The 26,604-nt window shown below is 39.1% G+C and overlaps 1 protein-coding gene across 2 annotated transcripts in view; it reads left to right on the forward strand.

Annotated features, from left to right (window-relative positions):
• Window positions 1–26,604, forward strand: part of PIK3C3 (phosphatidylinositol 3-kinase catalytic subunit type 3) — a 119,169-nt gene that overhangs the window by 74,308 nt on the left and 18,257 nt on the right. For both annotated transcript variants that reach the window (XR_008795530.1, XM_056137944.1), the window contains exons 16-22: window positions 1,061–1,192; window positions 1,961–2,089; window positions 3,270–3,339; window positions 5,224–5,288; window positions 6,488–6,572; window positions 9,497–9,571; window positions 21,256–21,424. Coding sequence is in view for 1 of the 2 variants with exons in the window: in XM_056137944.1 (XP_055993919.1) it covers window positions 1,061–1,192; window positions 1,961–2,089; window positions 3,270–3,339; window positions 5,224–5,288; window positions 6,488–6,572; window positions 9,497–9,571; window positions 21,256–21,424 (725 nt within the window). In the remaining variant the exon portion in view is untranslated. The remainder of the gene's footprint in view (window positions 1–1,060; window positions 1,193–1,960; window positions 2,090–3,269; window positions 3,340–5,223; window positions 5,289–6,487; window positions 6,573–9,496; window positions 9,572–21,255; window positions 21,425–26,604) is intronic.

Here is a 26,604-nt window from a genome sequence, read left to right on the forward strand (position 1 = left end):
TATCCCCAGTATACCCCCCCTTTCATACCCTCCCCCTGCCTCCATGGCAGACAATATTCCCCATACTCTCTCTCTACTTTCGGGCATTATGGTTTGCAATGCAGATACTGAGAGGTAATCATGTTTGGTCCTTTCAGCAAGCATCTCCCATCTCAATCGATTCCTCAAACCATCATTTTCTTAGTGATCCCTTCTCTGGTCCAGCCTTTCTGGAAAACAATACGGACAGTCCTTCAAAAACTAGAAATTGAGCTTCCATATGACCCCACAGTAATGCCACTTCTGGGAATATATCCTGAGGTTGCAAAAAAGCACAGTAGAAATGATATCTCTACCTATATGTTCATTGTAACACTGTTCACAGTAGCAAAATCTAAAAACAACCCAAGTGCCTGAGAACAGACGACTGGTTAAAGAAACTTTGGTACATCTACACAATGGAATACTATGCAGCTGTCAGGAGAGATGAAGTCATGAAATTTGTTTATAAGTGGATAGACATGGAGAGTATCATGCTATGTGAAATGAGTCAAAAAGAGAGGGACAGATATAGAAGGACTGCACTCATTTGTGGAGTATAAAATAACATGAGACCGACACCCAAGGACAGTAGATATAAGGGTCAGGAAGATTGCTCCATAGATGGAAGCCTGTCTCATGAGCGGGCGGAGAAAGAGCATCAGAATTTTTAACTCTGATGATTTACCAGCTCCCATTTTAGAATCTTAGCATCTTGAATTTAATGTTTGACATCAAAATGACCTCTAGAGATTACTTGAACTAGAATTCTTGTTTGGGCAAAGTCAAAGTCCAGAGTGACCTGACTCAGGATGCAAGCTCAGGATGTAGTTATTAGTCACAGCGCTGATTTATTCTGACAGCTAGTGTGTTGATCTTATTTTCTGTGGTGAAACTTATACTTGATAAGAACAGACGAGCATCCCTTCTTGCTCCCTCACCCGCACATATATTATGGTGCTCTGCAGATACCTTGAACAGCTGTGTTATAAGCTCCTCTGCCATTTTAAACTAATGACCACTTTCTGATTTGTTCTCCTAGAATGAGAGACTACAGGCCTTGCTTGGAGACAATGAAAAGATGAACTTGTCAGATGTGGAACTTATCCCATTGCCTTTAGAACCCCAGGTGAAAATTAGAGGGATCATCCCAGAAACGGCTACATTATTTAAGGTAATTGTCACTGTCACTTTCACTGTCGTCCGTTGTTCATCAATTTGCTTGAGCGGGCCCAGTATCGTCTCCATCGTGACAATTGTTACTGTGTTTGGCATATCGAATACGTCACGGGTAGCTTGCCAGGCTTTGCCGTGCAGGCAAGATACTCTCGGTAGCTTGCCGGGCTTTCTGAGAGGGGTGGAGGAATCGAACTTGGGTCAGCCATGTTGGCCACTTGCAAGGCAGACACCCTACCTGCTGTGCTATTGCTCCAGCCCTAAGGTAATTGATGGGGTGTCATTGTATATGATTAAGAATTGACTTAAAGTTAGAATATCAGCTTTGAAAATCATTACATGAGAGGGAATATATATTCCCTCAGCACAGAGATAGGAGTAAGTCCCGAGCACAGCTGGGGAATGATATAAATGATGGTGAACATAATCTGATCTCCATTAAACATAATGTCAGAATCTTAGCAATCTGCAGATGAGGGGATACGGTTTATTTTTTTCAAATAGGAAAGCAGATCGGGCAGCTCATAGCTGCTGATTTCATGTCCATAACTAACACCTGAACTTACTCTCTTTGTACTGTGTCTTCTGATGATTCTTATCACTCTCCATTCTCTCTAAGGTACCCTGATGCTTATGCCAAGCCCGTCTTGTTTCTGTAGTTTCTATTTACTTGATTATTTACCTTACATGTCAGCAGGTGCTGCTGTGTTATAAATCTTTGAGGAATAATTTATGTCTAAATTTGGAAGTTATGTTTTATTTTCAGAGCGCTCTTATGCCTGCACAATTATTCTTTAAGACAGAAGATGGAGGCAAATACCCAGTTATATTTAAGCATGGGGATGATTTACGTCAGGATCAACTTATTCTTCAAATCATTTCACTCATGGACAAGGTGACTATGACCTTACATTATAGGATTTTTTTTTTCTTTTTCAATTTAGAAACTGTGGTTTGATGTAGAGTGTATGAATGGACACAAAAATATTTTTAAGAGCCAGGTAGTCTTAGAAAGCTGAGCCATCTTCACTTTCCTTTAAATTTAGTTGTTTTTGTACACTGGAGAATGACTTAGCTGGGAAGCCTGAAAATGAAACTGCATTTTTTTGGGAGGGGCGCTTTTTGTGTTAGACCCAACAATGCACAGGGGTTACTCCTGGCTCACGCACTCAGTAATTATTCCTGGCAGTGCTCAAGGGACCATAGATGATTCTAGAAATCGAACCTGGGTCGGCCACATGTAAGGCACAGCCACCTGCTTTGCTGTTGCTCTAGCCCCACAACTGCATATATTTTTTTAACAAATAAATATTTTTCCACTTCTCTCAATGATGGACTTAATAATTCCCTCCTAGTCAGTTAACATCTTCCTCTTCATTTTTTTTTTTTTGGCTTTTTGGGTCACACTCGGCGATGCTCAGGGGTTACTCCTGGCTTTTCACTCAGAAATTACTCCTGGTGGTGCTCGGGGGACCATATGGGATCCTGGGAATTGAACCTGGGTCGGCCGCATGCAAGGCAAATGCCCTACCTGCTGTGCTATTGCTCCAGCCCCTTCTTTCTCTTCATTTTTGAAGATTCAGTTCTCATACCTGGCTTTTCAAGGAACAAATTTATCTTATTTTCTTTTTTCTGAATTTTGAAATACTGTTTTTAAAGACTAGACTGGAGAGAGAGAGCGAGGTGAAGATACTTAACTTTGCATGCAGTTGACTCTGATTCAACTCTGTCACTGCATGTGGTCCCGAGAGGACTGCTAGGAGTGATCCCTGAGCATAGCCAGGCATGGACCTAGGCCCCTCAGTCCCCTGCCACATCCCCCAGTGGAGTAAATTTCATGTAAATTATGTTTTTTGGAAACTACTGACAGTGAGTATAATATTTTTAATTTGGCATGGAAATCAAGTGCTTAATAAATTTATTCTAATAATAAGTTCCATAGGCTAATATAAATGCCACTACTTATCTTCTGAATATATTGAATTAAATTATTAAACTCACTATAATACTTGCCTACATAACCGTTCCATGCTCAGCTTTGCATTTCATTAATTTGCTTGTCTTCTGGTTAAAAGCTCCTGCGGAAAGAAAATCTGGATTTGAAATTAACACCATACAAAGTATTAGCCACTAGTACAAAACACGGTAAGTTTATTTTGCACCACGATTGCGTATTTCAATATACAGTGAGTACTGTGTTTCCCTACCTTTTCTTTTCTCCACAGCCATCAGTGTTCAGGGCTTACTCCTGGCTCTGTGCTCAGGGATCACTCCTGGAGGACTGGGGAGAACATTTGGGGTGTTGGGGATGAAACTCTGGTTGGTTGTGTGCAAAACAATTTTCCACCCACTGTATGTATGACCTCCCACTATTTTGGTGGGGGCTGGGGGTGGATACACCCAGTAGTATTCCGGGTTTATTTCTGTCTCTGTACTCAGTTATCACCCAGCTTAGTGCTGGGGGATCATATGTGGTAGCAGGCATTGCCCAGGTTAGCCACATGGTAGGCAAGTGCTTTACCAACTGAAATATCTCTCTGAATAGCAGTGTAGCACTGTTCTCCCGTTGGTCTTCAATTTGCTCGAGCGGGCCCAGTAACGTCTCCATCGTGAGACTTGTTACTGTGTATTGGCATATCAAATACGTCACAGGTAGCTTGCCGGGCTTTGCTGTGCGAGTGAGATACTCTCGGTAGCTTGCCAGGCTCTCCAAGAGGCGTGGAGGAATAGAACTCGGGTTGGCCTGTCTGGCTACGTGCAAGGCAAACGCCCTCTCTGCTGTGCTATCACTCCAACCCCTCTCTGAATATTGAATATTAAATATTGATTGAATATTGATAAGAATGTGAACTCGCTCGTAGCACTGAATGTGAAGTGGAGGGACTATAGTGGTATGTTGGGTGCTTGCCTTGCATGCGGCTGACCCGGTATGTGCCGTGGCCTCGTAGTGGGTTCCCTGAGTCCTGCTAGCCCTCTCAAGAGTAGAGCCAGGAGAAGGTGTGAGTACCACTAGGTTTGCCCCCCCAAACCAAAACAAACTATTGGCTTAACTGTCTATCTTTCCATTCAGCTTTTGAAATCATTCAACAGTATGTTTGGATAAAAATTAACACCACTTGGTGTGTTCTTAGCATTCAAAACTCATTAGGGTTTTTAGCGGTTTTTTTTTTCGTTTACTCAGAATCTGTGCTCTGAAGTTAGCTGTCATTTGAGAGTAAATGTGCACTCAGAAATATTTTCTATTGAGTTCTGCTTACAAAAGTGATTTAGCAAATGAAGGTAGATTTTCTGCTTATGACCTGGATACTTCCACAGTAGTTTAATTCTCTTCTCATTTTCTTCTTAGAACTGTCTTGTGAAAAATTACAAATAAGGTCTTTGACAGTATTGTGTCAATGAATTTCCCAGTCTTGATTTGCTTTTGAACAAAGGCAGAGAAGCTTTTTTTTTTTTTTAATTTTATTAAATCACTATGAGATAGTTAGAAGCTTTTATGTTTGGGTTACAATCACACAATGATCAAACAACCATCCCTCCACCAGTGCACATTCCCCACCACCAATATTCCCGGTACACCCCCCTCCCCCCCTCCGCGTCCATGGCAGACAGTATTCCCCATACTCTCTACTTTTGGGCATTATGGTTTGCAATACACTGAGAGGTTATTATGTTTGGTCCTTAATCTACTTTCAAGACACATCTCCCATCCCGACCAGTTCTTCTAGCCATCATTTTCTTAGTGATCCCTAGACCTCTAGAGAAGCTTCTTCCTTGTTTAAGGTCCTGCCAGAGTGCGACATGATTTCATCTGTCTCTCAAGCATCCCTTTTGCCCCTCTTCTTGCATTCATGGCTTTATTTTTATTTGTTATATGCTATGAAACATGGATGATTTTCAATTGATACATATTTTTAAAAAATACACAAGGAAGTTTTTTATACATTTAAGCAGTGTTGCCTATTACTTTGCATTCTCTGTTATTACTTAGCGTAGGTCTATGTTTGATTTAATGCATATATTTCTGTGTAGGTTTTATGCAGTTCATTCAGTCAGTTCCCGTTGCAGAAGTTCTTGATACGGAAGGAAGCATTCAGGTAGAGAGTCTTCTGTTAATAGAATGCTTATTAAAACTCTAAAGTATTTTATATCACATTCAAAACAGTAGCACTAGGAACTGTTAATTATTGCACAGAAAAAAAGTCGAACTTGGGCCAGAGCGACAGCACAGTAGGCTGAGGTCTTGCTTTCCATGCAGCAGACCTGGGCTCACTACCTGGCACCACATGGTTCCCGGCCCCTCACCAAGAAGTTTTTTGGACACACTTTTAGTTAGCTTTGAAAGAGATTCAGTTTTTATTCTTTCTTTTTTCTTTTTGGGTCACACCCAGCAATGCTCAGAGGTTACTCCTGACTCTGCACTCAGGAATTACTCATGGCGGTGCTTGGGGGACCATATGGGGTGCTGGGGATCAAACCCGGGTTGGGCCGCATGCAAGGCAAATGCCCTACCCACTGTGCTATTTCATTCTTAAAAGTCACAGCTTGGTTGTTGTTGCTGCTCTTGTTTTTGCCACACCTCGCAGTGCTTAGGTCTTACACCTTGCCTTATGCTCGGGTGAGCTTGGGACCCTATTGAGTGCCAAGAATCAGACCTGGTTCCACTGCATACAAAGGCAAGTGCCTACCCACTGTGCTCTCTCTCTCCAGCCCTACAAAGTTCATTAAAAAAAAAAAACTGTGTTTGAGGAGAATAGGTGATGAGAAAAGCCTTTACTTTCAGGAAAAAAGATGAAACAAAATGAGAAATTAAGTAGCAATCATAGAAAATTTTTTTTAATGTCTTTACCATATAGAAATAGCCATATATAATATTATGTACAGAATTATATAGTTGTAAATTTCCTAATTGGTTGTGTACATTAGTATTAATACTGACTCTTAATTTAGACACTTCCTGAAAGTCCACACTTTGATGTACGTGTTTTAGAACTTTTAGTTTTCTGTTTTCTGGGCCACAGCCTGCAATCTTCAGGGGTTTCCCCTGACTCTGCGCTCAGGGACCACTCCCGGCTGTGCTTGGGGGACCATATAGGATGCCGGGGAATCAAACCCAGGTCAGCTGTGAACAAGGCAAGTGTCCTACCCGCTATACTATCTCTCGAGGCCCAACACGTTTTAACTATTAAGTTTTAAACTAGTCATTAATCTTGTTGTTAGTCATTAATCTTGCAATTTCAATATTTGTTGAAGGACTTTACTCCATTTGTAAATAGATAAATGATTTCTTTTTCAGAACTTTTTTAGGAAGTATGCACCAAGTGAGAATGGGCCAAATGGGATCAGTGCTGAAGTTATGGACACTTACGTTAAAAGTTGTGGTGAGTTTTTCAGGCTTCTCCTTTTTGTTGTGTCTGAAGAAAACAAAGTCGGCTATCACATAGAGTGCACATTACAATTTTCTCTTCATCTCTCAGAGTCTACTCAAACGAAATTATCAGAGTTTGGATAACTCAGAAGTAGCAAATGTATTGCCCACAGTTCTCGAGGTGAGAAATCTTAAGCAGGAAGCAAGTTTGGGAAAGTTAGAGCCCTTTTTGGGTTAAAGCTTCTTGTTGTATCTTCACCTGACGAAAGTGTGCCAACCCCTCATGAAGGGCTTTATCTTCATGACCTAATTGTTTCAAATCATCTGGCTTCCGAGTCTATCACATTAGGAGTTAGTCTTCCCACATGAGAGTTTTGGGACAGATCGACTATAGAAAATTACGGATTATGTGCTCTATGTGAAGATTAAAAAGTTTAAAATGTTGAGAAAGGAAGAAATTAGTGTCTTGGTATAATACTTAGTAGGTATAAATTCTGTTATAAATTCTGTTAGTCTTTAATGGATTTATGTTTGCAGTCATTTAGCTGTTTTATTATTACAAGTTATCTCTTCCTGGAAGCTATTAATTTTCTCATAGATTTTCCTTGTGGTTGGATAACTGCGCTTAGACTGTGGGATAGTCTCGGAAATATTTTTAGATAAATCTGAAGGATAAATTTTTAGATAAATCTAAAAAAATGATGTGTTATTGACACAGTTCCTGTAAGTAGGTACATGTATTTCAGTTACTAAGTCACCAAGTCCTGTCCTCAGAAAGTTTTTGTTCAATGGATTGATTAACTTTTACTTTATTAAGAGGTGTATTTTCATAATATTATTTAAGGATTGGTGGAGAAAGCATTTGACCAATAGAGTTGTACCTAATGGTATATATTTCTGTTTTACCTAAGTGTTATGTTTAGGACCATAGTTACACTTCTCTTTTGCTTATGCAAAAAAAAAAAAAAAAACTGGAAGGAGAAACTCCAGAGATTTTCTAGGTACTGAGGCAATTCACAAATCACAAATCATCCTGTTAATCGTCGATTGCCTCGAGCAGGCCCCAGTAATGTCTCCTTCATCCTAGCCCTGAGATTATATTCAAGGCTCTTTAGGAGAATGAGACCCATCATTGTTACTGTATTTGGCATATTGGGTATGCCACGGGGAGTTTGCCAGACTCTGCTGTGTGGGCAGGCTACATTTGGTAGCCTGCCAGTTTGTCCAAAGTAGTAATGAGATAATAAGATGTCATAATAAGATGTCGCGCGGCCACGTGGTTCCGGGAGCTGGTTTTTATAGTCTCTGAGTCTTGGCCGTTGATGGGATTACACGGCACCAGGGGGCCAGTTGGTGGGTGTGACCCCCGCCTACTGGAATTTGGAGGATCTGGGTGGAGGATGCTCGGCCCCGATCTGAGTAGGCTTGGAGATCTCGGCCCCGGAACCCGCGTGACTTTGTCCCTCTGCCAGTACCTTCATGTGTGCGGAGAGTGGTCTCAGCATGGTGGTGGCTGGTCCTGGAGGTCTTTGGCTGCCGGAGCCCTGGTCGGGGTGGGGAGGAAAGCTCAACCCGCTCCCCTCCAAGGGGCCCCGGCAATTATTTATGTTTTTTATGAGGCAATTATTTATGTTTTTTTTTCCGTATATTGTGTGTTTTCCTACACTTTATTATTTTATCAATAATTTACCTATACATGATGTTTCTGTGAAGTGTCAATCATTTTAGATTTAGATTTAGAATGTTTCAATTCCATTATGTTTTTCCTATTTTATGTGCTAGTTTTTATTGTGTTTACATATAAAAGTGATCACATATACTATATATAAAGACCAATAGGACATGGGTTTTAATATTCAAGAGAAAGTGTTTTCTTTCTTTTATCAGTTTGCATTTCTCTTTTCCTCAACTTCCTCCCTCCCTACTTCTCTACTCTCTCCTTCCCTTCTGTTTTTTTTTTCTTCCTCCTGTATTCTAGTATCTGTGAAAAAAATTACATACCATCTAAAGGTTTGTTTAGGTGGACCATCTAAAATGATAATATCACTCAGGTAACTGGCAACTGTGTTTCGTTTGTTTGTTTGTTTTACAAGGATTATTAGTTCATTTGCAAGTAACTTCTGCATGGCAGGTTTTTCTCAGCTCAGTTTCGGGAAAATTTTTCTTTTCTAAGCTACAAGAAATGGAAACTTCTGAAGGCCATGACTGAAGTTCTGATACATAGTCACTCTCTAATATTTTGTTCCTCAATTGCACAGAACTTGCCTGGGTTAAACTGGTATAATTTCCACCCTGAATGAAAAACATGCTAAAGAATGTTTGGCTCTCTTGCGTTTAACACACCCAATTCTCAGTTGCTTATTACATGAGATATTTTGCAGGCCTTTACATATTTCTATCTTTTTAGTTATTTCAGATAATAGTGTTACTTTGAAAGAGCCTCCTATCGATAATAGCTATAAACTTTTTCTATTATAAATGTTTTAAAGTGGAGTGTTACTTTTTTTTTTAACTTGAATTGCATACAGACAACTACAAACCTGACTAAAATTTGAAAATACATCTTCGTAAATTTGCTGTCCTATCGTGGTCTCATTCCCCTGACCCTGAAAGAACCTCCAACCATTGGGAAAGATGAGTAAGGAGAAGCTACTAAAATCTCAGGGCTGGGACTAACAGGGACATTACTGGCGCCCGCTTGAGTAAATCGACGGACAGTGGGATGACATCAATACAGTGATACAGTGATCGTGTTTTTGTCTCTATATAATACTGTTCCAGTTTTCCAAAAGACTCATGACAATAAAGGTCCTTTTTATGAGACTCAACCAAAAACAAATTCAATTGCTATTAAAATAGCACAAAGTTCTTTTTATGTATGTAGTATGCATAACATGCCTTGAGTCTGTTCTTAATTTTCTTTTTAATCTATTGCAGCTGGATACTGTGTGATTACATATATACTTGGAGTTGGAGACAGACATTTGGATAACCTGTTGCTAACAAAAACAGGTAACAGATAATAGTATACAAGGGCAGGGGTTTGTGAGGGATTGTGTTATGCATGAAACCAACAGTATTATAATCTGGATGCTTAACAGAATTTGTTTTTAAGATTGTGGTAGTAGATGCATAGTTTATGACTGTTTTAGTTTAGAATCTACGTGATAGCAAGACAAGTTGCATTAAGTAAAACATAAATCAGACTTCTTAAGAAATTCTTTAAATGATGGTACCTTGCTGAAGTACATGTAGGGGAACTGAATCACCTTTGTGAAGGTGTTTAAAGAAGTGACACATCATGCTCTCAATGGTCGGCCTGCTCTTGTTTCTTGAAATGTCTTTTTTTGATGGGAAGCACATAATGTTTGCCATCAGTCTCTTACTGTGCAAATTTAGGTATAATATTGGATTACGCTTTCTCTTCTCTTAATCACTTAATCACTTAACTTCCCGTTAGTCGTCGATTTGCTCGAGCGGGCGCCAGTAACGTCTCCACTTGTCCCTGTCGCGTGCTAGTGTAGTCCAATGGCATCTGTTCGCTCTGGGATCATGAAGAGCCTCAAACCGATCGTTCATGATCTTCACAAAGAAGTCTGCCCATCTGGTAGGTGGGCAGCCTCGCAGTCTTTTGACATCCTGTGGAATCCAGTCAGTAACAGCTCTAGTCCAGCGGTCGTCTTTAAATCTCATTACGTGACCAGCCCATCTGACTTTTGACACCTTGGAAAACAAGATATCGTCCCTGATTCTTGATCATCGACAGATGTCAGAACTCCGGATTCTTTCTCTCATTTGAGTGAAACGTGATATTCCAAGCATAGCTCTTTCTATTCTTCTTTGGGAGACCTGAATAGCGTTCTCATCTTGTTTGCATAGGGCCCAGGTCTCTGAGGCATATGTTAATGCAGGAAGAACAGTGGAATCAAAGAGATGTGCCCGGAGCCGGAGGTTCTTCGTCCTCTTAGCTATTTCTTCGACGTTCTTGAAGGCGTTCCAAGCCACTCTCTTCCTCCTGCGCAGCTCGGGTGCCAGGTCATTTGTCATGTTGACTTCTCGACCTAGGTACACGTAACTGTTGCATTCGGAGATGGTCGTTCCGTTGAGAGCGAATGGGGCATCAGGAACGAGGCTGTTTCTCATAAACATTGTCTTCATAAGATTCAGCTGTAGTCCTACCTTTCCACACTCACGGTCAAAGTCGGCCAGTATTTCCTCTTCTCAATCTACTCTTAACTTACTTGAACCTAGTATTTTGCTTTATCCTTTTCAGTTCCGTGGAATCATTTTCCACCCATCCTCTTTCAGGAATCTTAGCTTGTGGTTTCAGATACCATCTCCAAACTTTGAGCTTACTCATCTCATTGGCTTCAAACTGAAATGCCTATTTCCTGAAATCCTAGTTACATCACCAGTCGTTAAAAGTTGTTCCATTCCTCCTCTGCCTACCTAAGGACTCCATATTCCATATCTCTTTTGTTCCCGATTTCACTACATAATATCTCCTGCATATGTGTTTAAGTCCCAGAATGAGTCCTGTTAAAGCCTTTATGGAGTCTGAGAACAACTGCTACTTGCAGTTCAAAAAGTATTTAGCATGTACTGTGCATTGGATATTTTTCTAGGAATAGATCAGACAGATGACCTGTCTACAAAAGTGTGTTGATTTTGTTCCCCACCTTCAGAGTACAATTTCATGTCACAGAGGAACCTTGCCCAACTCCTTTCAGAGCTTTGACAACTTTTAGCCAAAGTGTTCAGTAAATCAGAGTTGGATAATTGAATGAATAAATACTTCTACTCTTCGATGTACGTAGCCTTTTTCTTCTCTGGGCTAAATGCCCCAAGTTTCCTTAACCTTCCATGGACAGTAGATTTTAAATTGATCTTTAAAATAGCCTCTCAGGTAAGGACACTTTGTTTTGGGTATCTCAGTATCCAAATTGAGATACCCAGAATTTAACATATCAAGTATAGCATAACTTAATATTGGTGTGATAGCTTTATTAGTTTATATTATCTTGTATTTCATATTCAGTCTAAATTATTAATTTGAACAATCATCTGTTGGCAAACTTGTAAGTGGGAGCCAAGTCCCTGTCAAATCCAGGCAGTCCCTTAATAACCAAGATCAGATGAATGTGATTAGATGGTCATGGAGGTTCCCGCCTAACTTGGTCATTTAGCATGTTTATTTAGCTCATTATTACTATTATTAATAGTAGTTTATTTATTATTAGCTTATTGTTATTTAGTTTATTTAGCAAAGGCCATTTAGCAAAGTTTATTTTATGTAGTGATCATGAGGTGCTTAGAAAGAAACAATTTGGGAAAAAGTTCTCTGGCTTCTTTCCTTTGGCCTCTCAGACTGGAAAAAAAGCAACGTGCTTTTTTGTTGTTGTTTGTTCTTATTGTGTTGTGGGGACACAACCTAATAATAATCAGGGGTTCCTCCTGTCTCTGCACTCAGGAATTCGTCCTATCAGTGCTAGGGAGCCTTTTAGATTCTGTTGATGGAACCTGGGTTGGTTGCTTGCAAAGCAAACACCCTTGCTTCGAGTCCACCACAGGAACCAAGCTGTCAAACTAATTTCATTTGGTTGTTGTTATTGTATAAGTACAGTTGAATTCTTTAATACATAGACTTTTGATTTCTATCTATAATATAATCTGTTCTAAATCTGTTTATCCTCTTCTTTTGGAAGTTAAATAAACCTCTTTCTGTTGGATTTTGAGACATTTTTCATGTGTGTGTATTGAAGGGGTTACACAGCGGGTAGGGGCGTTTGCCTTTCCGGCCAACCCAAGTTCGATTCCTCTGCCCCTCTTGGAGAGCCTGGCAAGCTACCGAGAGTACCTTGCCCGCCCAGCAAAGCCTGGCAAGTTACCCATGATGTATTTGATATGCCAAAAAGAGTAACAACAAATCTCACAATATTACTGGGCCCCCTAGAGCAAATCAATGAACGAAGGGAGGAAGGACAGTGCTACAGTGTATTGAAGGGAGAATAGTTTTGTTTTGTTTTTGTTTTTATTTTTCTGTTTTTTTTTTTTCCTTGGGTCACACCTGGTGTTTCACAGGGGTTACTCCTGACTTATGCACTCAGGAATTTTCCCTGGTGGTGGTGCTTGGGGGACCATATGGAATACTGGGAATCAAACCTGGGTCAGCCGCGGGCAACGCAAATGCCCTACCTGCTGTGCTATCGCTCCAGCCCTGAAGAATAGTTTAAGGGAGAATAGTTTAAGGGTAAAATTTGAAAAGAATATTGAGAATCCTTTTTTTTTTTTTTAAAAAAAAAAAGCTCAATCAGTTACTCTGTAACAGAAATTAAAAGTATAGAATTTTGAGACGTTAAGCGTCTTGTCACCAGATTTCCACTAGAGGGTGCTCCAAATCTGCCTTTAGAAAACAGAACCAAAAGATCCATTCTTTGATTTTTGCCTTTAATGTCTTTTAATTTGCTTGTCCAATTAGCAAATCTTAGTCTTCCTTACAAGGATAAGTATTTTCAATTTTCAGGTTGATATTGAATGAAATTAGGTTATATAAGGAAATGCTGAGTATTTCAAGAAGAAAATATAAATGCATTTCTCAACTTCTAAAACATGTATAATAATTTACTCAAAAAATGCTAATCATTTCCCTAGTCTGTACTTCAAAGTAGTTTTAATTTATTTGATTATATATATGTATATAGCTCATAAATGAACTATGTAGGTTAGACAATTATTATAGAGAGTGACTTTTGAATGTCGTTTGTTTCAGGGAATACATTTCATTCTTTAAATTAAAAATACCTCTAGCATCATGAGGCATCCTTTACATCAGTGTTTATAGAACTTTTTAATTTTCTTTTTTTAATGAAAACTAACATTTCTTTTACTGTTCAAGGTAAAATTTTCTTTGTCTCTTATTGTCATTTGCCAGGTTATACAGGCTTATGTCTTTTACTGTGCTTTTTATTTGGAAAAAGTGATTTAGAATTATAGTAAAAGGTCCGCTGGTTCCTCTGTGTTAAATTCATTGAAATGAGAGGTGGAGCAGACAAAAGGAAATATCAGATTTCACTTCACTAGAATCTTTGTGGGATTTCTCCCTAATACAACAGTTGTAAATGAGAATGCGAAGGTTTAGGCAGAGAACATAAGGAGTAGGTGTGATAGACTGCTTCACTCTGTATATTTTACAATATGGGGCATGGTAAAGTGCAAGAAGTAAATTAGGACTCTTGATTATAGTTTTCTCAGAAATTTTTTTGCTCACTGCTTTGTCTTCTTAGCTTGATTGATGTTTCCTCAGTTTGTCCAGCAGAGGGCGCCATGCATACACCATAAATGTAAAAACCTGGAAATTTCCTTTTTCAATGTATTGGCATGTGGTCCATTAATAATGTTATCTTGACTCAGATTTGGAGTGAATAACTTGTCACTTCTTAATATATGGATAGCATTATTTAGGCAAGAAATTATAGGATGTAAGATGTAGGAAAGTGAAATTTCATCAGTTTGTACCTGATAGGGCCAACTTTTAAAAACTTTACACATGGAAATTAAGAGTCAGGATTCGAATCTAGCCCAGCTCTTTGGGGGGGAAGCTTAACTTTTTATTCCTTTTATTATTTTTACAAGAATATGAAATTGATTCACTTTTCTTTTTAACTGTGAGGAACAGTCTTACGTAGGAGTTAAAATGTCAGGCACCAAAGTCATATTGTGGGATATTAAATTACCCTTCTGTCATGGGTGACTCTAGTAAATCACGATAATGCCTGCGATTTTTTTCTCTGCTTTTGGACATGTAGATAAAAGTGGAGTCTCTTCTGGTGGTTTGTACGGGATGAGGGAGATAACATGGTAGAATTTTGTGTGGGACTGAGTATGAGTAAAGATTCCTTAAGCATTTCTTAGTTATTTTGGACTGATTTGGTTTACCACCTGACATGATCATTGTACCTATAACAGTTTATTTACTGAAATGTTTTCTAGAAAACTATTTCTGTGTCTAGCAGAGAACCAATAACCATTTGAAGGTTAAAAACTGTAATGATTAAGTTAGAGCCATTTTGATCTCAGGATACTGTTAAGTGCTTAGAAATTATTAAGGACTCCCAAAAGAACTTTAATTGGGCAACTTTTGTTGATGAAGTCTACATTTGAAATGAAAATGTACTTTTTAGAGTACTAATATTAAAATAACCAATGATCCAGTGCTATTGACCATACTTTTTAAGCAAAAAATAATTTGGTGCCTAAAAATAAGTTGGTCAGTAATTTGACCTTCATTTTGCAAAGCTCTTTTAATATCTGGCTTAATAAGACATTAGATTTTTTTTTTTAATAGAATCACCATGAGATGCAGAGCCGCAAAGCTGTTCATGATCAGGTTTCGGTCATACAATGTTCCAACACCCATCCCTCCACCAATATACATTTCTTTCCGTCACTGATGTTCCCAGTCCCCCCCCCCCGCCCATCTGCTTTTTGCAGTATATATTCTGAGAGGTTAGCATGTTTGTTCCTTTACCCTTTTCAGCATGCATTACATAAGACATTAGATTTAGAGAAAGAGAAGAAGAGTCCAATAAGGGAAATATAACCATAGCTGTGGAAGCAAAATGGCACGGTATTGAGATAGTTCACATGTAAATGTTAGTTAAGATGGAAATTTAAGAAACTAGAGTTAATTGCTATGAATTTTAGCAGCGTTGTCTTTAACCTAAGAACTATGGATATTTGGGACCAGAGGCATAATATAGATATAAATTAAATATAAAGTAATGTAAAATAAAGGCACATAACTTGCAAGTGTCTGGTCCCAGTTCAATCCCTGACACTCTGTATCATCCCCGAGTACCAGCTGGCATGAGCCCTAAGCACATAGTCTGTATAACCCCGAGGACCGCTGAGGTCCCAAATCGGGACCAACAAGAGAAAGTAACCATGAATGTTTGAACTGCAGTTTTAGTAAGCTTTATGTTATTTTTACAAATAAAAGTAAGATTTAATTAGCCCATCTCTAACAAGTCAGGGACAAAGAGGGGTATTTATATCAGCATTCCGTTTGTTTATGTACTTCACTGCTTGACTATTTAAGATAAGAGATTGAATAAGACCAGACTCCCTGAGTTTCATTCTCTTAATTTTCTGAAGTGCATTTTTTAAAAGCCTTGCAAGTTTCACTCAAATATATTAGCTTTCATAGAGCCATTCTTTTTGGTATGTATAAGGATGAACTTTCTTAAAACATTAATAGACTCTTTTCAAAATATATGATTCTTTGAACTGCAGAGCATAATAATGGTTTCATTGTTGGATATGGTATCTTTTATGCATTATAATTATGTTTTAATCCTGTTCTTTGAGGATTTTCTTTTGGGTATGATAGAAATACACTTTTCATTTTGCAAGCAATGATCCATAGCTGACATTGGAATTCCAATAATGCTCGTAATGAAATGAAGTGGAGCCAAGTTCTATATTAAATGACTGAATCCCACCAAATAACCCAGGTGTGATGACTGATACCATTTGATACTAGGGTAGCATGATTATTGGTGGCAACTTTGAATCATAGATTGATTAGATTATCTGCTCAAGTGCATCATCAGGAATCAAGACTATCATTAGAAACTCTTTTAGTAACAAAGCAGCATTATTTTGAGTAAAAGCATGGAAAGCAAAAATGTAGAAAATAAATTCAATGTTCATTTTGAGCATAAAGCACAAAATGAAGTACATAAACAGGATTTATTGAGGGAAGTGAACTCCTTATTACAAGTTGATCATAGAATTCATTAAATCTCAAAATGTTCTCCCCTTTGAACTTTAAAAGATTAGGAGATGATATTTTTGCTCTGAGTACGGTTATGATCAGACCTTTTTCTGAAACTTTGGATTCATGAAACTTTGGGAAATTTGGTGGTTTATGGATTTTAGGCCCCACACTTATTTTATAGTGGTTATAAACCACTGATGATCATTTTGAAATTCTAAAAGGGTGTTTTTAACTTGTGAATAATGCATAGGTATCTTTTAATTATAAATGAAGATTAAAAAATAAGATAAAAAAAGAGGTTGTGGGGACTGGAGTGATAGCACGCAAGTAGGGCATTTGCCTTGCATGCGGCCAACCCAGGTTCAATTCCCAGCATCCCATATGGTCTCCCAAGCACCGCCAGGAGTAATTCCTGAGTGCTTGTGCCAGGAGTAATCCCTGTGCATCGCCAGGTGTGACCAAAAATAAATTTTAAAAAAAGTAGAAGAGGTTGTGATCCTTACATTTAATGCAGTGACATACTGTGCAGCCTGTGCTGCATGTTACACTCTATAAGTCATAATATACAGCATAAAATTCAATATTAACTGTTGTCCATCTACTGTTTAATAAACAATCAAATCAGTTTGTAAAGTTGTACAATTTAATAGCAATGTGACAGAGGAAGTAACATTGAAACTAAATCATTTACTGTGGAAATATTATACAATTAGCACAGTGTGAGTTTGAGTTCAGAGTCCTATATCCCATGTAAGAATTATTTTACTACCTTTCTACTTGAATTGCTTCATAACCTTTATTTAGAATGCCATCATGTGATTCCAATTATAACTGCTTTTGTTAGAATTAGCCTGCAGAATTAAAATAATCTTGCTGTTGATAGCAAGGCAAAAACTAAAACCAAAAAGGAGTTTAGCTTATATACTAACTTTATTTTAGATTTTCATCAAAATGAAAACAGTTTAAACATTTAATAACGTATATTTCTGAACAAAATACCTTTGAGTGCAGTGTTTTCTAAGTAACCATTCAAAAGTTGGCAGAAAAGACTGGAAATAGCCAGTTATGTTGGGGAAGGAAATACCCAGTTTGGGTAGAAAAGGAGCCTCATCTACTCATGATAGGAAAATTGGTTCTGCCGCTATGACAAAGAGTATGGAGAATTCTTATAAGAGTAAGAATAGAACTTCCATAAGACCCAGTGATACCACTTCTTAGCCTATGCCCTCCAAACACAAAAATATTAATTTGTAAAGTTATCTGTATACCATTGTTCATTTTAGTGCATAGTATGGTAGCTAGGTCATGGAAATAATCTACATGTACAATAACAGATAAATAGAAGAAAGAAGTACATTTAATGAAGTGGAGTACTGTGCAGCTATTTTTTTTTCCCTTTTTGGATCACACCCGGCGATGCTCAGGAGTTACTCCTGGCTCTGCACTTGGGAATTACTCCTGGCAGTGTTTGGGGAACCATATGGGATACTGGGGATGAAACCTGGGTTAGCCGCATGTAAGGCAAATGTTCTCACCACTGTACTATCACTCCAGCCCCTACTGAGCAGCTGTAAAAAAAAGAAATGTTGCAGTTTCCTGGAACTTGGATGGAATTGGAGGGTCTCATGTTAAATCAGAAAAGGAAAGATACCAGATGACCTCATTCATCTGTGGTATACAGAAAAACAAAGCAAGGGACAGACAGTATGAAACTATAAAAAAATTAAAAAAAACACATGGCCTTAGATTATAAAAGTGAGATTATCAAACCCTGGGCAGGGGCAGGGTAGGGGAAGAATGCAGAGGTGGGCTACAGTTTACAGGAGTGGAGGGTCTTTGGTGCTTTGGTGGCAGTAAAGCTTGGTAACTACATCAAAATCATAAATGTTAACACTGCTGTAAGTATGTGACTTACTAAAAATTTGAAATGATATGAGTGATAGCACAGCAGTAGGGCATTTGCCTTGCGCGCACCCGGCCCGGCCGAGCCGGGTTCAATTCCTCCGCCCCTCTCAGAGAGCTCAGCAAGCTACCCAGAGTATCTCGCCCGCACGACAAAGCCTAGCAAGCCACCCGCGATGTATTCAATATGCCAAACACAGTAACAGCAAGTCTCATGATGGAGATGTTACTGGGCCTGCTCAAGCAAATCGATGAATAACGGGAGGATCGTGACTGTGATATGAATGATACAGAGAACTTCACATAATGGTGAAGCTTTTTACAAAAAGAGTTGGCAATATTTTGTGGTAAAAAGAAAGGTTTTTAAACCGCAAATGCAAAACTGAAATATTGGTTAGATAAGTGCAAAATAGTCTAATGTAGTGCTCTTCCATGCGAGTCATAATTTGGGGACTATAACAAAGAGGATTTTTACATTGATACTCTGAATGGTTCTGGGACCAGTGAGATAGCACAGTGGTCAAGGGTCTAACCTTGCAAGTGGCAGAACAGGGTTTTTATCCTCAGTGCCCCATACTGTCCCAGGAGCCTGCTGAGAAGAATCCCAGTTCTCAGAGCCAAAAATAAGGCGAGAGCACCAAAACAACAGCAACAACAAAAATATTCCTAGTGTTTCATTAAGAGTTTAGTGTGGGAGAGAAAACAATAAGCGAATAATTTTAACACTTCCTTTGGTGTTTTGATATGACTCAGCTAGGTAAGAGTCTCATTAATCACTAATTACCAGATGTCTGCTGATTTGGGCATCCCTGGAGTGGTTTGTTTTATTTTCTATTATTTGGAGGGACAGACAGAAGTCTCTTTCAATTCTCCTTAGGTGTCTCACTATCTGTATCTTACTATAATTTCTTGTTATCTCAATCCCCCTCCCCCATTTGTCATTTACTAGGTGTACCCACTTAAAATTCTTGAGACAGTAACCAACTCCAGTTTGAACAAAACATTTTAAGCCTGGTATAAGTTATTAAAAGAGAGACTAAGGAGATATATTAATAGAATTTAAAAAAAAAAAGTGGGCAGGTTGCCAAAGGGAAGTTTTTAATTGCTATTTTTAGTGGATTTATTTCTCCATTCAACAATGAGTGCTTGTTAGGTGCTGGAAACTGTTCTGAGACTCAAGATTTGGCAATACCCAGAAAAAAGCAGAGCTCTGCCTTAGTGAAGCTTTTGTTGTAGGATCCATATGGGGTTACCATTTGTTAAAATAGATACCTGCACTTATTTGTGGAATATAAAATAGCATAATATAAGACTGACACCAAAGGACAGTAGACACAAGGGCCAGGAATATTGCTCCATGGTTGGAAGTCTGTCTCATGAGCTGGGGGAGAAGGCAGCTGGAATAGAGAGGGGATCACTAAGACAGTGATGGTTGGAGGACTCATTCGGGATGGGAGATGTGTGCTGAAAGTAGATAAAGGACCAGACATGATAGCTTCTCAGTATCTATATTGCAAACCATAATGTCCAAAAGTAGAGAAAGAGTCTGAGGAAATTTGTCTGCCATCGAGGCAGGGGGAAGGTTAGAGAAGTGTGTGTGTGTCGGGGGGTGGGGGGTACTATGGACATTGATGGTGGAAAATGTACACTGGTGGAGGGATGGGTATACGATCATTGTATGACTGAAACGCGAACATGAAAGCTTTATAATTGTTTCTCATGGTGATTCAATTAAAAAAAAAGAAAAAGATGCCTGCGTTAGCCCTGATTGCAAACTACAAGTTGCTTTATTAATTCTGTGATGAATCACATCTTCACCACAGTGTGGTGTAAATCACATCTTACCACATGTAAGGCGATCGCATTCTTTCATACCTGATCTGTGAACTCAAATGGCTACTCTAGAGTTTCTCTTCATGGCTTCTGCAAATGTACTCCACTCTTGGTAAATACGAATGTTTGGTTTCCTCATTTCCAGCTAATGAATGAGAATGAACACCTTAGTTTAAAATGGTCAGATATATCTAATGTTGCAAGTTAAATTGGGGGCCGGGTGGGGGGGCTGTTGTTGCTGGGTGGGAAGAGTAATAGCTTAAGGAAGGAATTCTTAGAAAAATATTAAAAAGAACTTTCTACTGTATGATGGGCAATGTGCTTAAGCTTTAAGAAATCTGCAAGATAATAATTTATGTCAATACATTAAAAAGTTGTCCAAGATTTGATCACCGTTGATCTAGAGTTTTAAAAGTGGACTTCTCTGGAGCGATAGCACAGCGGGTAGGCGTTTGCCTTGCACGCGGCTGACCCGGGTTCGATTCCCAGCATCCCATATGGTCCCCTGAGCACCGCCAGGAGTAATTCCTGAGTGCAGAGCCAGGAGTAACCCCTGTCCATTGCCGGATGTGACCCAAAGAGCAAAATAAAACAAAATAAAAGTGGACTTCTTTTGGAGAGGGTGGGGGGTGGAGGGCAGAGGGCAGGGGACGGGCAATGGCTTTAGGGATATACCCAGTTGTGTTCAGGGCTCTGTGCTCTGTCGGGTGATCACTCCTTACAATATGCAGTGCCATGGACCAGTTGGATCTTCGACATGTGCAAAGTTGTCACCTTAACCCTTGCACTCTCTCCCTGGCATAGGGAATTTTTTTTTAACTTTTTTTATTGAATCACTGTGAGAGAGACCCTTCCAAAGCTGTTCATGATTGGATTTCAGTCATATAGTATTCCAACAGGATTTAAACATTTAAACTTTTTAATTAGCGTCACTGTGAGATGATTTTAAATGTACTTGCATCAGAAAGAATGGGAGTTGAACTAAAATATGCCTGAGTATCACCTTCCATTGCTGAGGTTAAATGGTCAAACAGGTTAATAGACTTCATCATGAGCTGATACTCTTGGTGAAGAGATAACTGCTTATTATTATTTTTTTTTTTTACCAATTGAACTTGACATATCTCTTTCCCAGTTCCTTAAGATAATTCTGGAAACAAATGAGTTTCTTATCAACATCCAGGCAAACTCTTCCACATAGACTTTGGATATATTTTGGGTCGGGATCCGAAGCCTCTTCCTCCTCCCATGAAGCTGAATAAAGAAATGGTGGAAGGAATGGGGGGCACCCAGAGTGAGCAGTACCAAGAGTTCCGTAAACAGTGTTACACGGCTTTCCTCCACCTGCGACGGTAAGTTGTTTTGTTTGACATAGGAAAAAGTTGATAGTCGCATCATAGATCAAGAGAAGGAATCTTTGAAATGTCTGAATCTGGAGCTGGAGCAGTGCTAGTACAGCAGGTGAGATGCTTGCATGTGGCTGACCCAGGTTTGGTCCCAACAAACCCCCAGCAAACCCCACCAGGAGTGATCCCCTCATGCAGAGCCAAAAGTAAGCCCTGAGCACAGCCGGGTATGACCCCAAAACTGGTGGTAGTGGTGGTGGTGGGGTTGGTGGGAAGAATGTTATTTTCAGCATTGCTCTCACAAAGTGACTCGTAACTCAGACAACAATATTTCTATTTTTGTTATATATTTATTTGTTTTGGGGGGGCCCACCCCTAGTTGTGCTCAGGGCTTACTGACGCTCTGTATCCAGGGATCACTCCTGGTGAGGCTTAGGGGACCGTAAGTGGTGGCAGGGATCAAACCTGGGCCTGCCATGTGCCTTATCCACTGCAGTATCTGACGCAGGTAGCAGTATTTTTTTATTGGTGTTATTTAAATAGTCTGATAGCAGAGGAAAAAAGATAGAATCTTTTGCTTCTTTCTGATTTTCTGATAGCTCAATGCCAGAAAATGGGGAGCTGACTCTACAAGATTAGGTACACATGGAAGCTTTTCAGGGGGTTGAATGGGTTGGAATTATTTTAATAAAATCTGCTTTTCTTTCTGTTGCAAGTAATGGTACACAGAAAGCATAAAAGCTTCATACTTAGATCTTCCTGCAACCAGTTATGAAGAAGCATAATTATTGCACTGGGTTCCTCCCCATGTCCCTAGCTGACTTCCCACTTGTTTATCAAAGAACCAAGCATTTGCCTTCGAGCAGTATTAAACCGAATCGTTTTTGTTCTTCAGCAGCCTAAATTCTGCTTGCTATTTAGGTGCATTCAGAAGTTTGTTAAATGATTGAAGAATAAATGTTACCGAAGATATTTTTTCTCTACTTAGCACCTCGTCAACTGTTCTGCTGAAAGAGATGTTGATTTTTCTTTATCCTTTTTTTTCCCTCCGGCGCCACTTTATGTTTTCTTCATCCTAGATTACTTACGACTGAACATCATGCATCAAGCTGAAAAAGAATTTAAAATCAAAAATTGCATTTGTTAAATTCAGAACGACTTGATGATTAGTGAAGAAAAAATGATTAGGTTTTTTTATTGTTTCGGGCTAACTGTGCATAAAGAATATTCTTTTCTAGCGAAAAATCTCAGTGAGAAGATCCAACTTCATGATGAAAATGCATTTAATTGGCATTGAGTTGCACATGCCTATCGACTCTGTCTTCTCTTTGTCACGTCAGTTATTGTTGAAGTGGTTAGACATAAATACTTGAAATATGCTTATTAAATAAATAAGAACCTTCAGCATTTGTTTGCTGAGGGTCAAACCTAGGTCAACTGGGCTAGAGCTATAGTACAGTGGGTAGGGTGGTTGCCTTGCATGCAGCTGACCCAAGTTCAATCCCCAGAATCCCATCTGGTCCCCGGAGCACCCCTGCAATCAGTATAATTCCTGATTGCAAAGCCATGAAGAACCCCTGAGCATCACAAGGGGTGACTGTGAAATCAAAAAAGGGGGAAAAAAACAAAACTTGGGTCAGTTGCATGCAAGAGAGCCCCTAGACTTTCTGCCTCGGGCCATGGCAGGTTCCCAGGTAACAGTAGACTTCTAACACCAGAGCGTGGCTGTTTTAACCATGTCTTATTTCTATGACATAGTGATAGTATAGTGGGTAGGGTGTTTGCCTTGCACATGGCCAACCCAGGTTCGATTCCTCCGTCCCTCTCGGAGAGCCTGGCAAGCTACGAGAGTATCTTGCCCACACAGCAAAGCCTGGCAAGCTACCCGTGATGTATTTGATATGCCAAACACAGTAAAAACAAAGTCTCACACTGGAGATGTTACTGGGCCCGCTCGAGAAAATCGATGAACAATGGGAAGACAGTGACAGTGACGTATTTCTGTGACATAGTGATAGCATAGCGGGTAGGACATTTGCCTTGCATATGGCCAACCCAGGTTCGATTCCTCCGTCCCTCTCAGAGAGTCCGGCAAGCTACCGAGAGTATCCCGCCCGCACGGCAGAGTCTGGCAAGCTCCCCGTGGCGTATTCAATATGCCAAACACACTGGTGCCCGCTCGAGCAAATCGATAAACAATGGGCGGACAGTGCTATAGTGCTACAGTGTCTGTTTCTGTGATTTCTCAATAGACTTTCCTTGTTAACCCCGCTACTTCCAGGCACATGCAGTTTTACAAACAGCCACATTATTTTCATTCCTTGGGTAGCAGAATGGCTTGCTTTTACTTTCTAGAAAGGCTGAAGAAATACCGGGAACGTCAGTGCACTCTTAGCGAAAAAGGAGTTCATTTATCATCTCATCTGGGCTTTTTAGCTTAGACTAGTCTAAGGCTACAGAAGACTAGACAGGGCCATGGAGCTCTCGGTCAGGAGACAGACGGATGCGATGAGATCATAACTTGAGAGAAAGGCACTGCTCTGTCTTGTTGCAAGCAGAAAGCAACAGCGTGCTTTAGAAACTACCGTTGATGATTGATTAGTAACAATTGAATAGAAATTTAGAAGCAGCAAATGTGAAAATGGAGCAGATTTTAAAGCGAACCTTAAGCCTCACTACAAAGCCGAATCATGAAGGATCATTTTTATGTGAAATCTTCATGGAAACTGTTCTGGTTTTAATTTCATAAAATACTTTTTTAAAAAAGTACTTCCCTTAATATTTGCTAGACCCTAGTATGGTGTTCAGTGTTTGATTTTGAATGCTGTAAATGGTTGAGTGTATAGTTCAGATGGTGAAAGTTGCCATTACAACATGAGAAATTTCCTGTTAGGCACAAATTTGTTTGACGTTAAGGCTGTTTGCCACTTCTGTTGCAAGTCTGTAGTATGACTAATTGTTTTAGTGATTTTTGATAGATGCTGATCAATTTCTGCAACAAGAAACCTGAATAGCAGTGGACTGCATGAACAGAAGAGCCCCTTTTGTTCCTGAGGAATGATTACTGTTGTACACATGTCAGCACTTTTTATTGAGTTACAATTTTCCTGTAACAAGATCATCTCTTTTTAGTAATTAGTTCCTATTGCAGCAGTAGTTGATAAGTTCAATTTTTGAGTATTCCTGGTGTCAGTAATGTTAAAGTGTTTTAAATCTTAGATGTTTGAGGAAAACATAGCTCATTCTGTTAACTCATAAATGCTTCTGAACCCCATACTATTCTTTGATGATATCCAAATGGTCCAAAGTAGTCTTTAGACTGCTAAAATTGGGAATGCATTTAACTATATCAAGTAAAGTTCACACTCACCTCAGGTTTTTTGCCTTGTCTCCAAATAATAGTGAATTAAGATTACATTGCCTTTTATAGTTAAACATGAGCAGTCTGCTCCTTAAAATAGTACACTTAATTAAATAAATGTCTTATAGTATTATAGTCCGATATGTTAGATTCAAAATGAATAGATTATCCAGGAAATTGACCCGATCACTCACTAGATGTAGCTAAATGTACTTGGTTTTGAAGGTTGTGTGTGTGTTGTTGTTGTTTGTTTATTTGTTTTGTTTGGGACCACACTGGCTACACGCAGGGCCTACTCCTGACTCTGCTCTCAGGGATTATTCTTGGCAAGGCTTTAGGACCATATGTGGCCCAGGGATAGAACCACATATGTGAACCACACAGATAGGCTGCATGTGGAAAATAAGAAAAAGTTCTACTCATGTACTAGCTCTCTGACCACACTATGTTGATGGGATTTGCTGAATAAATTTAGACTGTCTTTCTAAGTCTGGTGATTAATATTGATACAGACCTAGCTGTGGGTGAGAGAATTAATGTTTTCCTTAAACACTTTTCCATCCTCTCCCTTTTTAAAAGTCTATCTATAGCTAACACCCATTTTTATCTAGACTCATTTTGTACTTGTTTTTCACCCTATCAATATTATGTTGACCTTAATTTCTTTGCTGATTTGATCATAGTCTAAGTTTACTGGTTATCTTTAAATGTTTTTTTTTTTTTCTGGATAGGCGATTGAATGGCTCTGTTTAACACATACTTTCTATTTTGGGTCACTTGTGTCTTTAATGGAAAGTACCAGTTAATTTCAACAGACAAAGAGGATTTATAAGGTTTTAGGTAATGACAAATTAACCGTATAATTACACTTCTTATAAGAGATTGATTTTCATTTTTTTACATTATTTTTCTCTTTGCTACTATATATTGGATTGTTAAATTTAAACAAGCAGGTTATTCAGAAAATATTAACATTTCCTTTTTAAAAATATAAAAGCATACCCATAAAAGTAGCTACTTTTATGTGAATTCTCTTCTCTCTAATTGGAATTACCAGAGGAACTTGGCTGAGGGACAGTTCTGGGTCTCGTCACTGTTAAATTGGACTTGGGATGGACTCAACATTGATATATTTAAGAATCTCTGGATTCTTAAACATTGATGGATTTGAGAAACTCCAAAATATGTCCTTTAGAATCAAACCTGTGTAACCCGCCCCTGAACTTTTATAACTGTCTCCCATTGTAGATTTCTGAAATTCCTTAATATCAAGAGTAAGAGAAATTGAATATAGTTAGCCGAGTAGAGTATGAATAATTGAGTTTCTTGAAAAAGTTTCCTTTTTTGGTTTTGCTTTTGTTTCTCCAGAACGTAATATGTAGCAACTGACTGTATTCTGCAGTCACCGTTAACCTTACACCTGGCACTGCTCAAACTAATCCTCTTCTCACTTTCCATTTCCTACAGAAAACTGAACTTAGAGACTGACTTCTTTCTGCTATTTTCATTTACAAACCATTGCTTGTTTGTTTGTTTGTTTTTTACTAGTAAGCAAAAAGAAGCATAAGAGACACACACTTAGACATACCTACAGCCCCACACCCACCAAGAAATACACTCATGATAACCACCGCCACTCTGCCTACCTCCCACCATTCATATGCTTTGAAAACTCTCATTGTCTCTGAATGACCACTCGAGGAATTCAGCATCCACTTGAGTAGCATAACCTTCATCACTCTGGGTTTGTTCTACTGTAGAGCTAAGCTTTCCTCTCTGCCTCCCATCTTCGTAGTTCTGTTTCGGATGCAATTACTGACTGATA

The sequence above is a fragment of the Sorex fumeus genome, unplaced genomic scaffold, assembly GCF_029834395.1.
Source record: "Sorex fumeus unplaced genomic scaffold, SorFum_2.1 ptg000128l, whole genome shotgun sequence".
NCBI lineage: Eukaryota > Metazoa > Chordata > Mammalia > Eulipotyphla > Soricidae > Sorex > Sorex fumeus.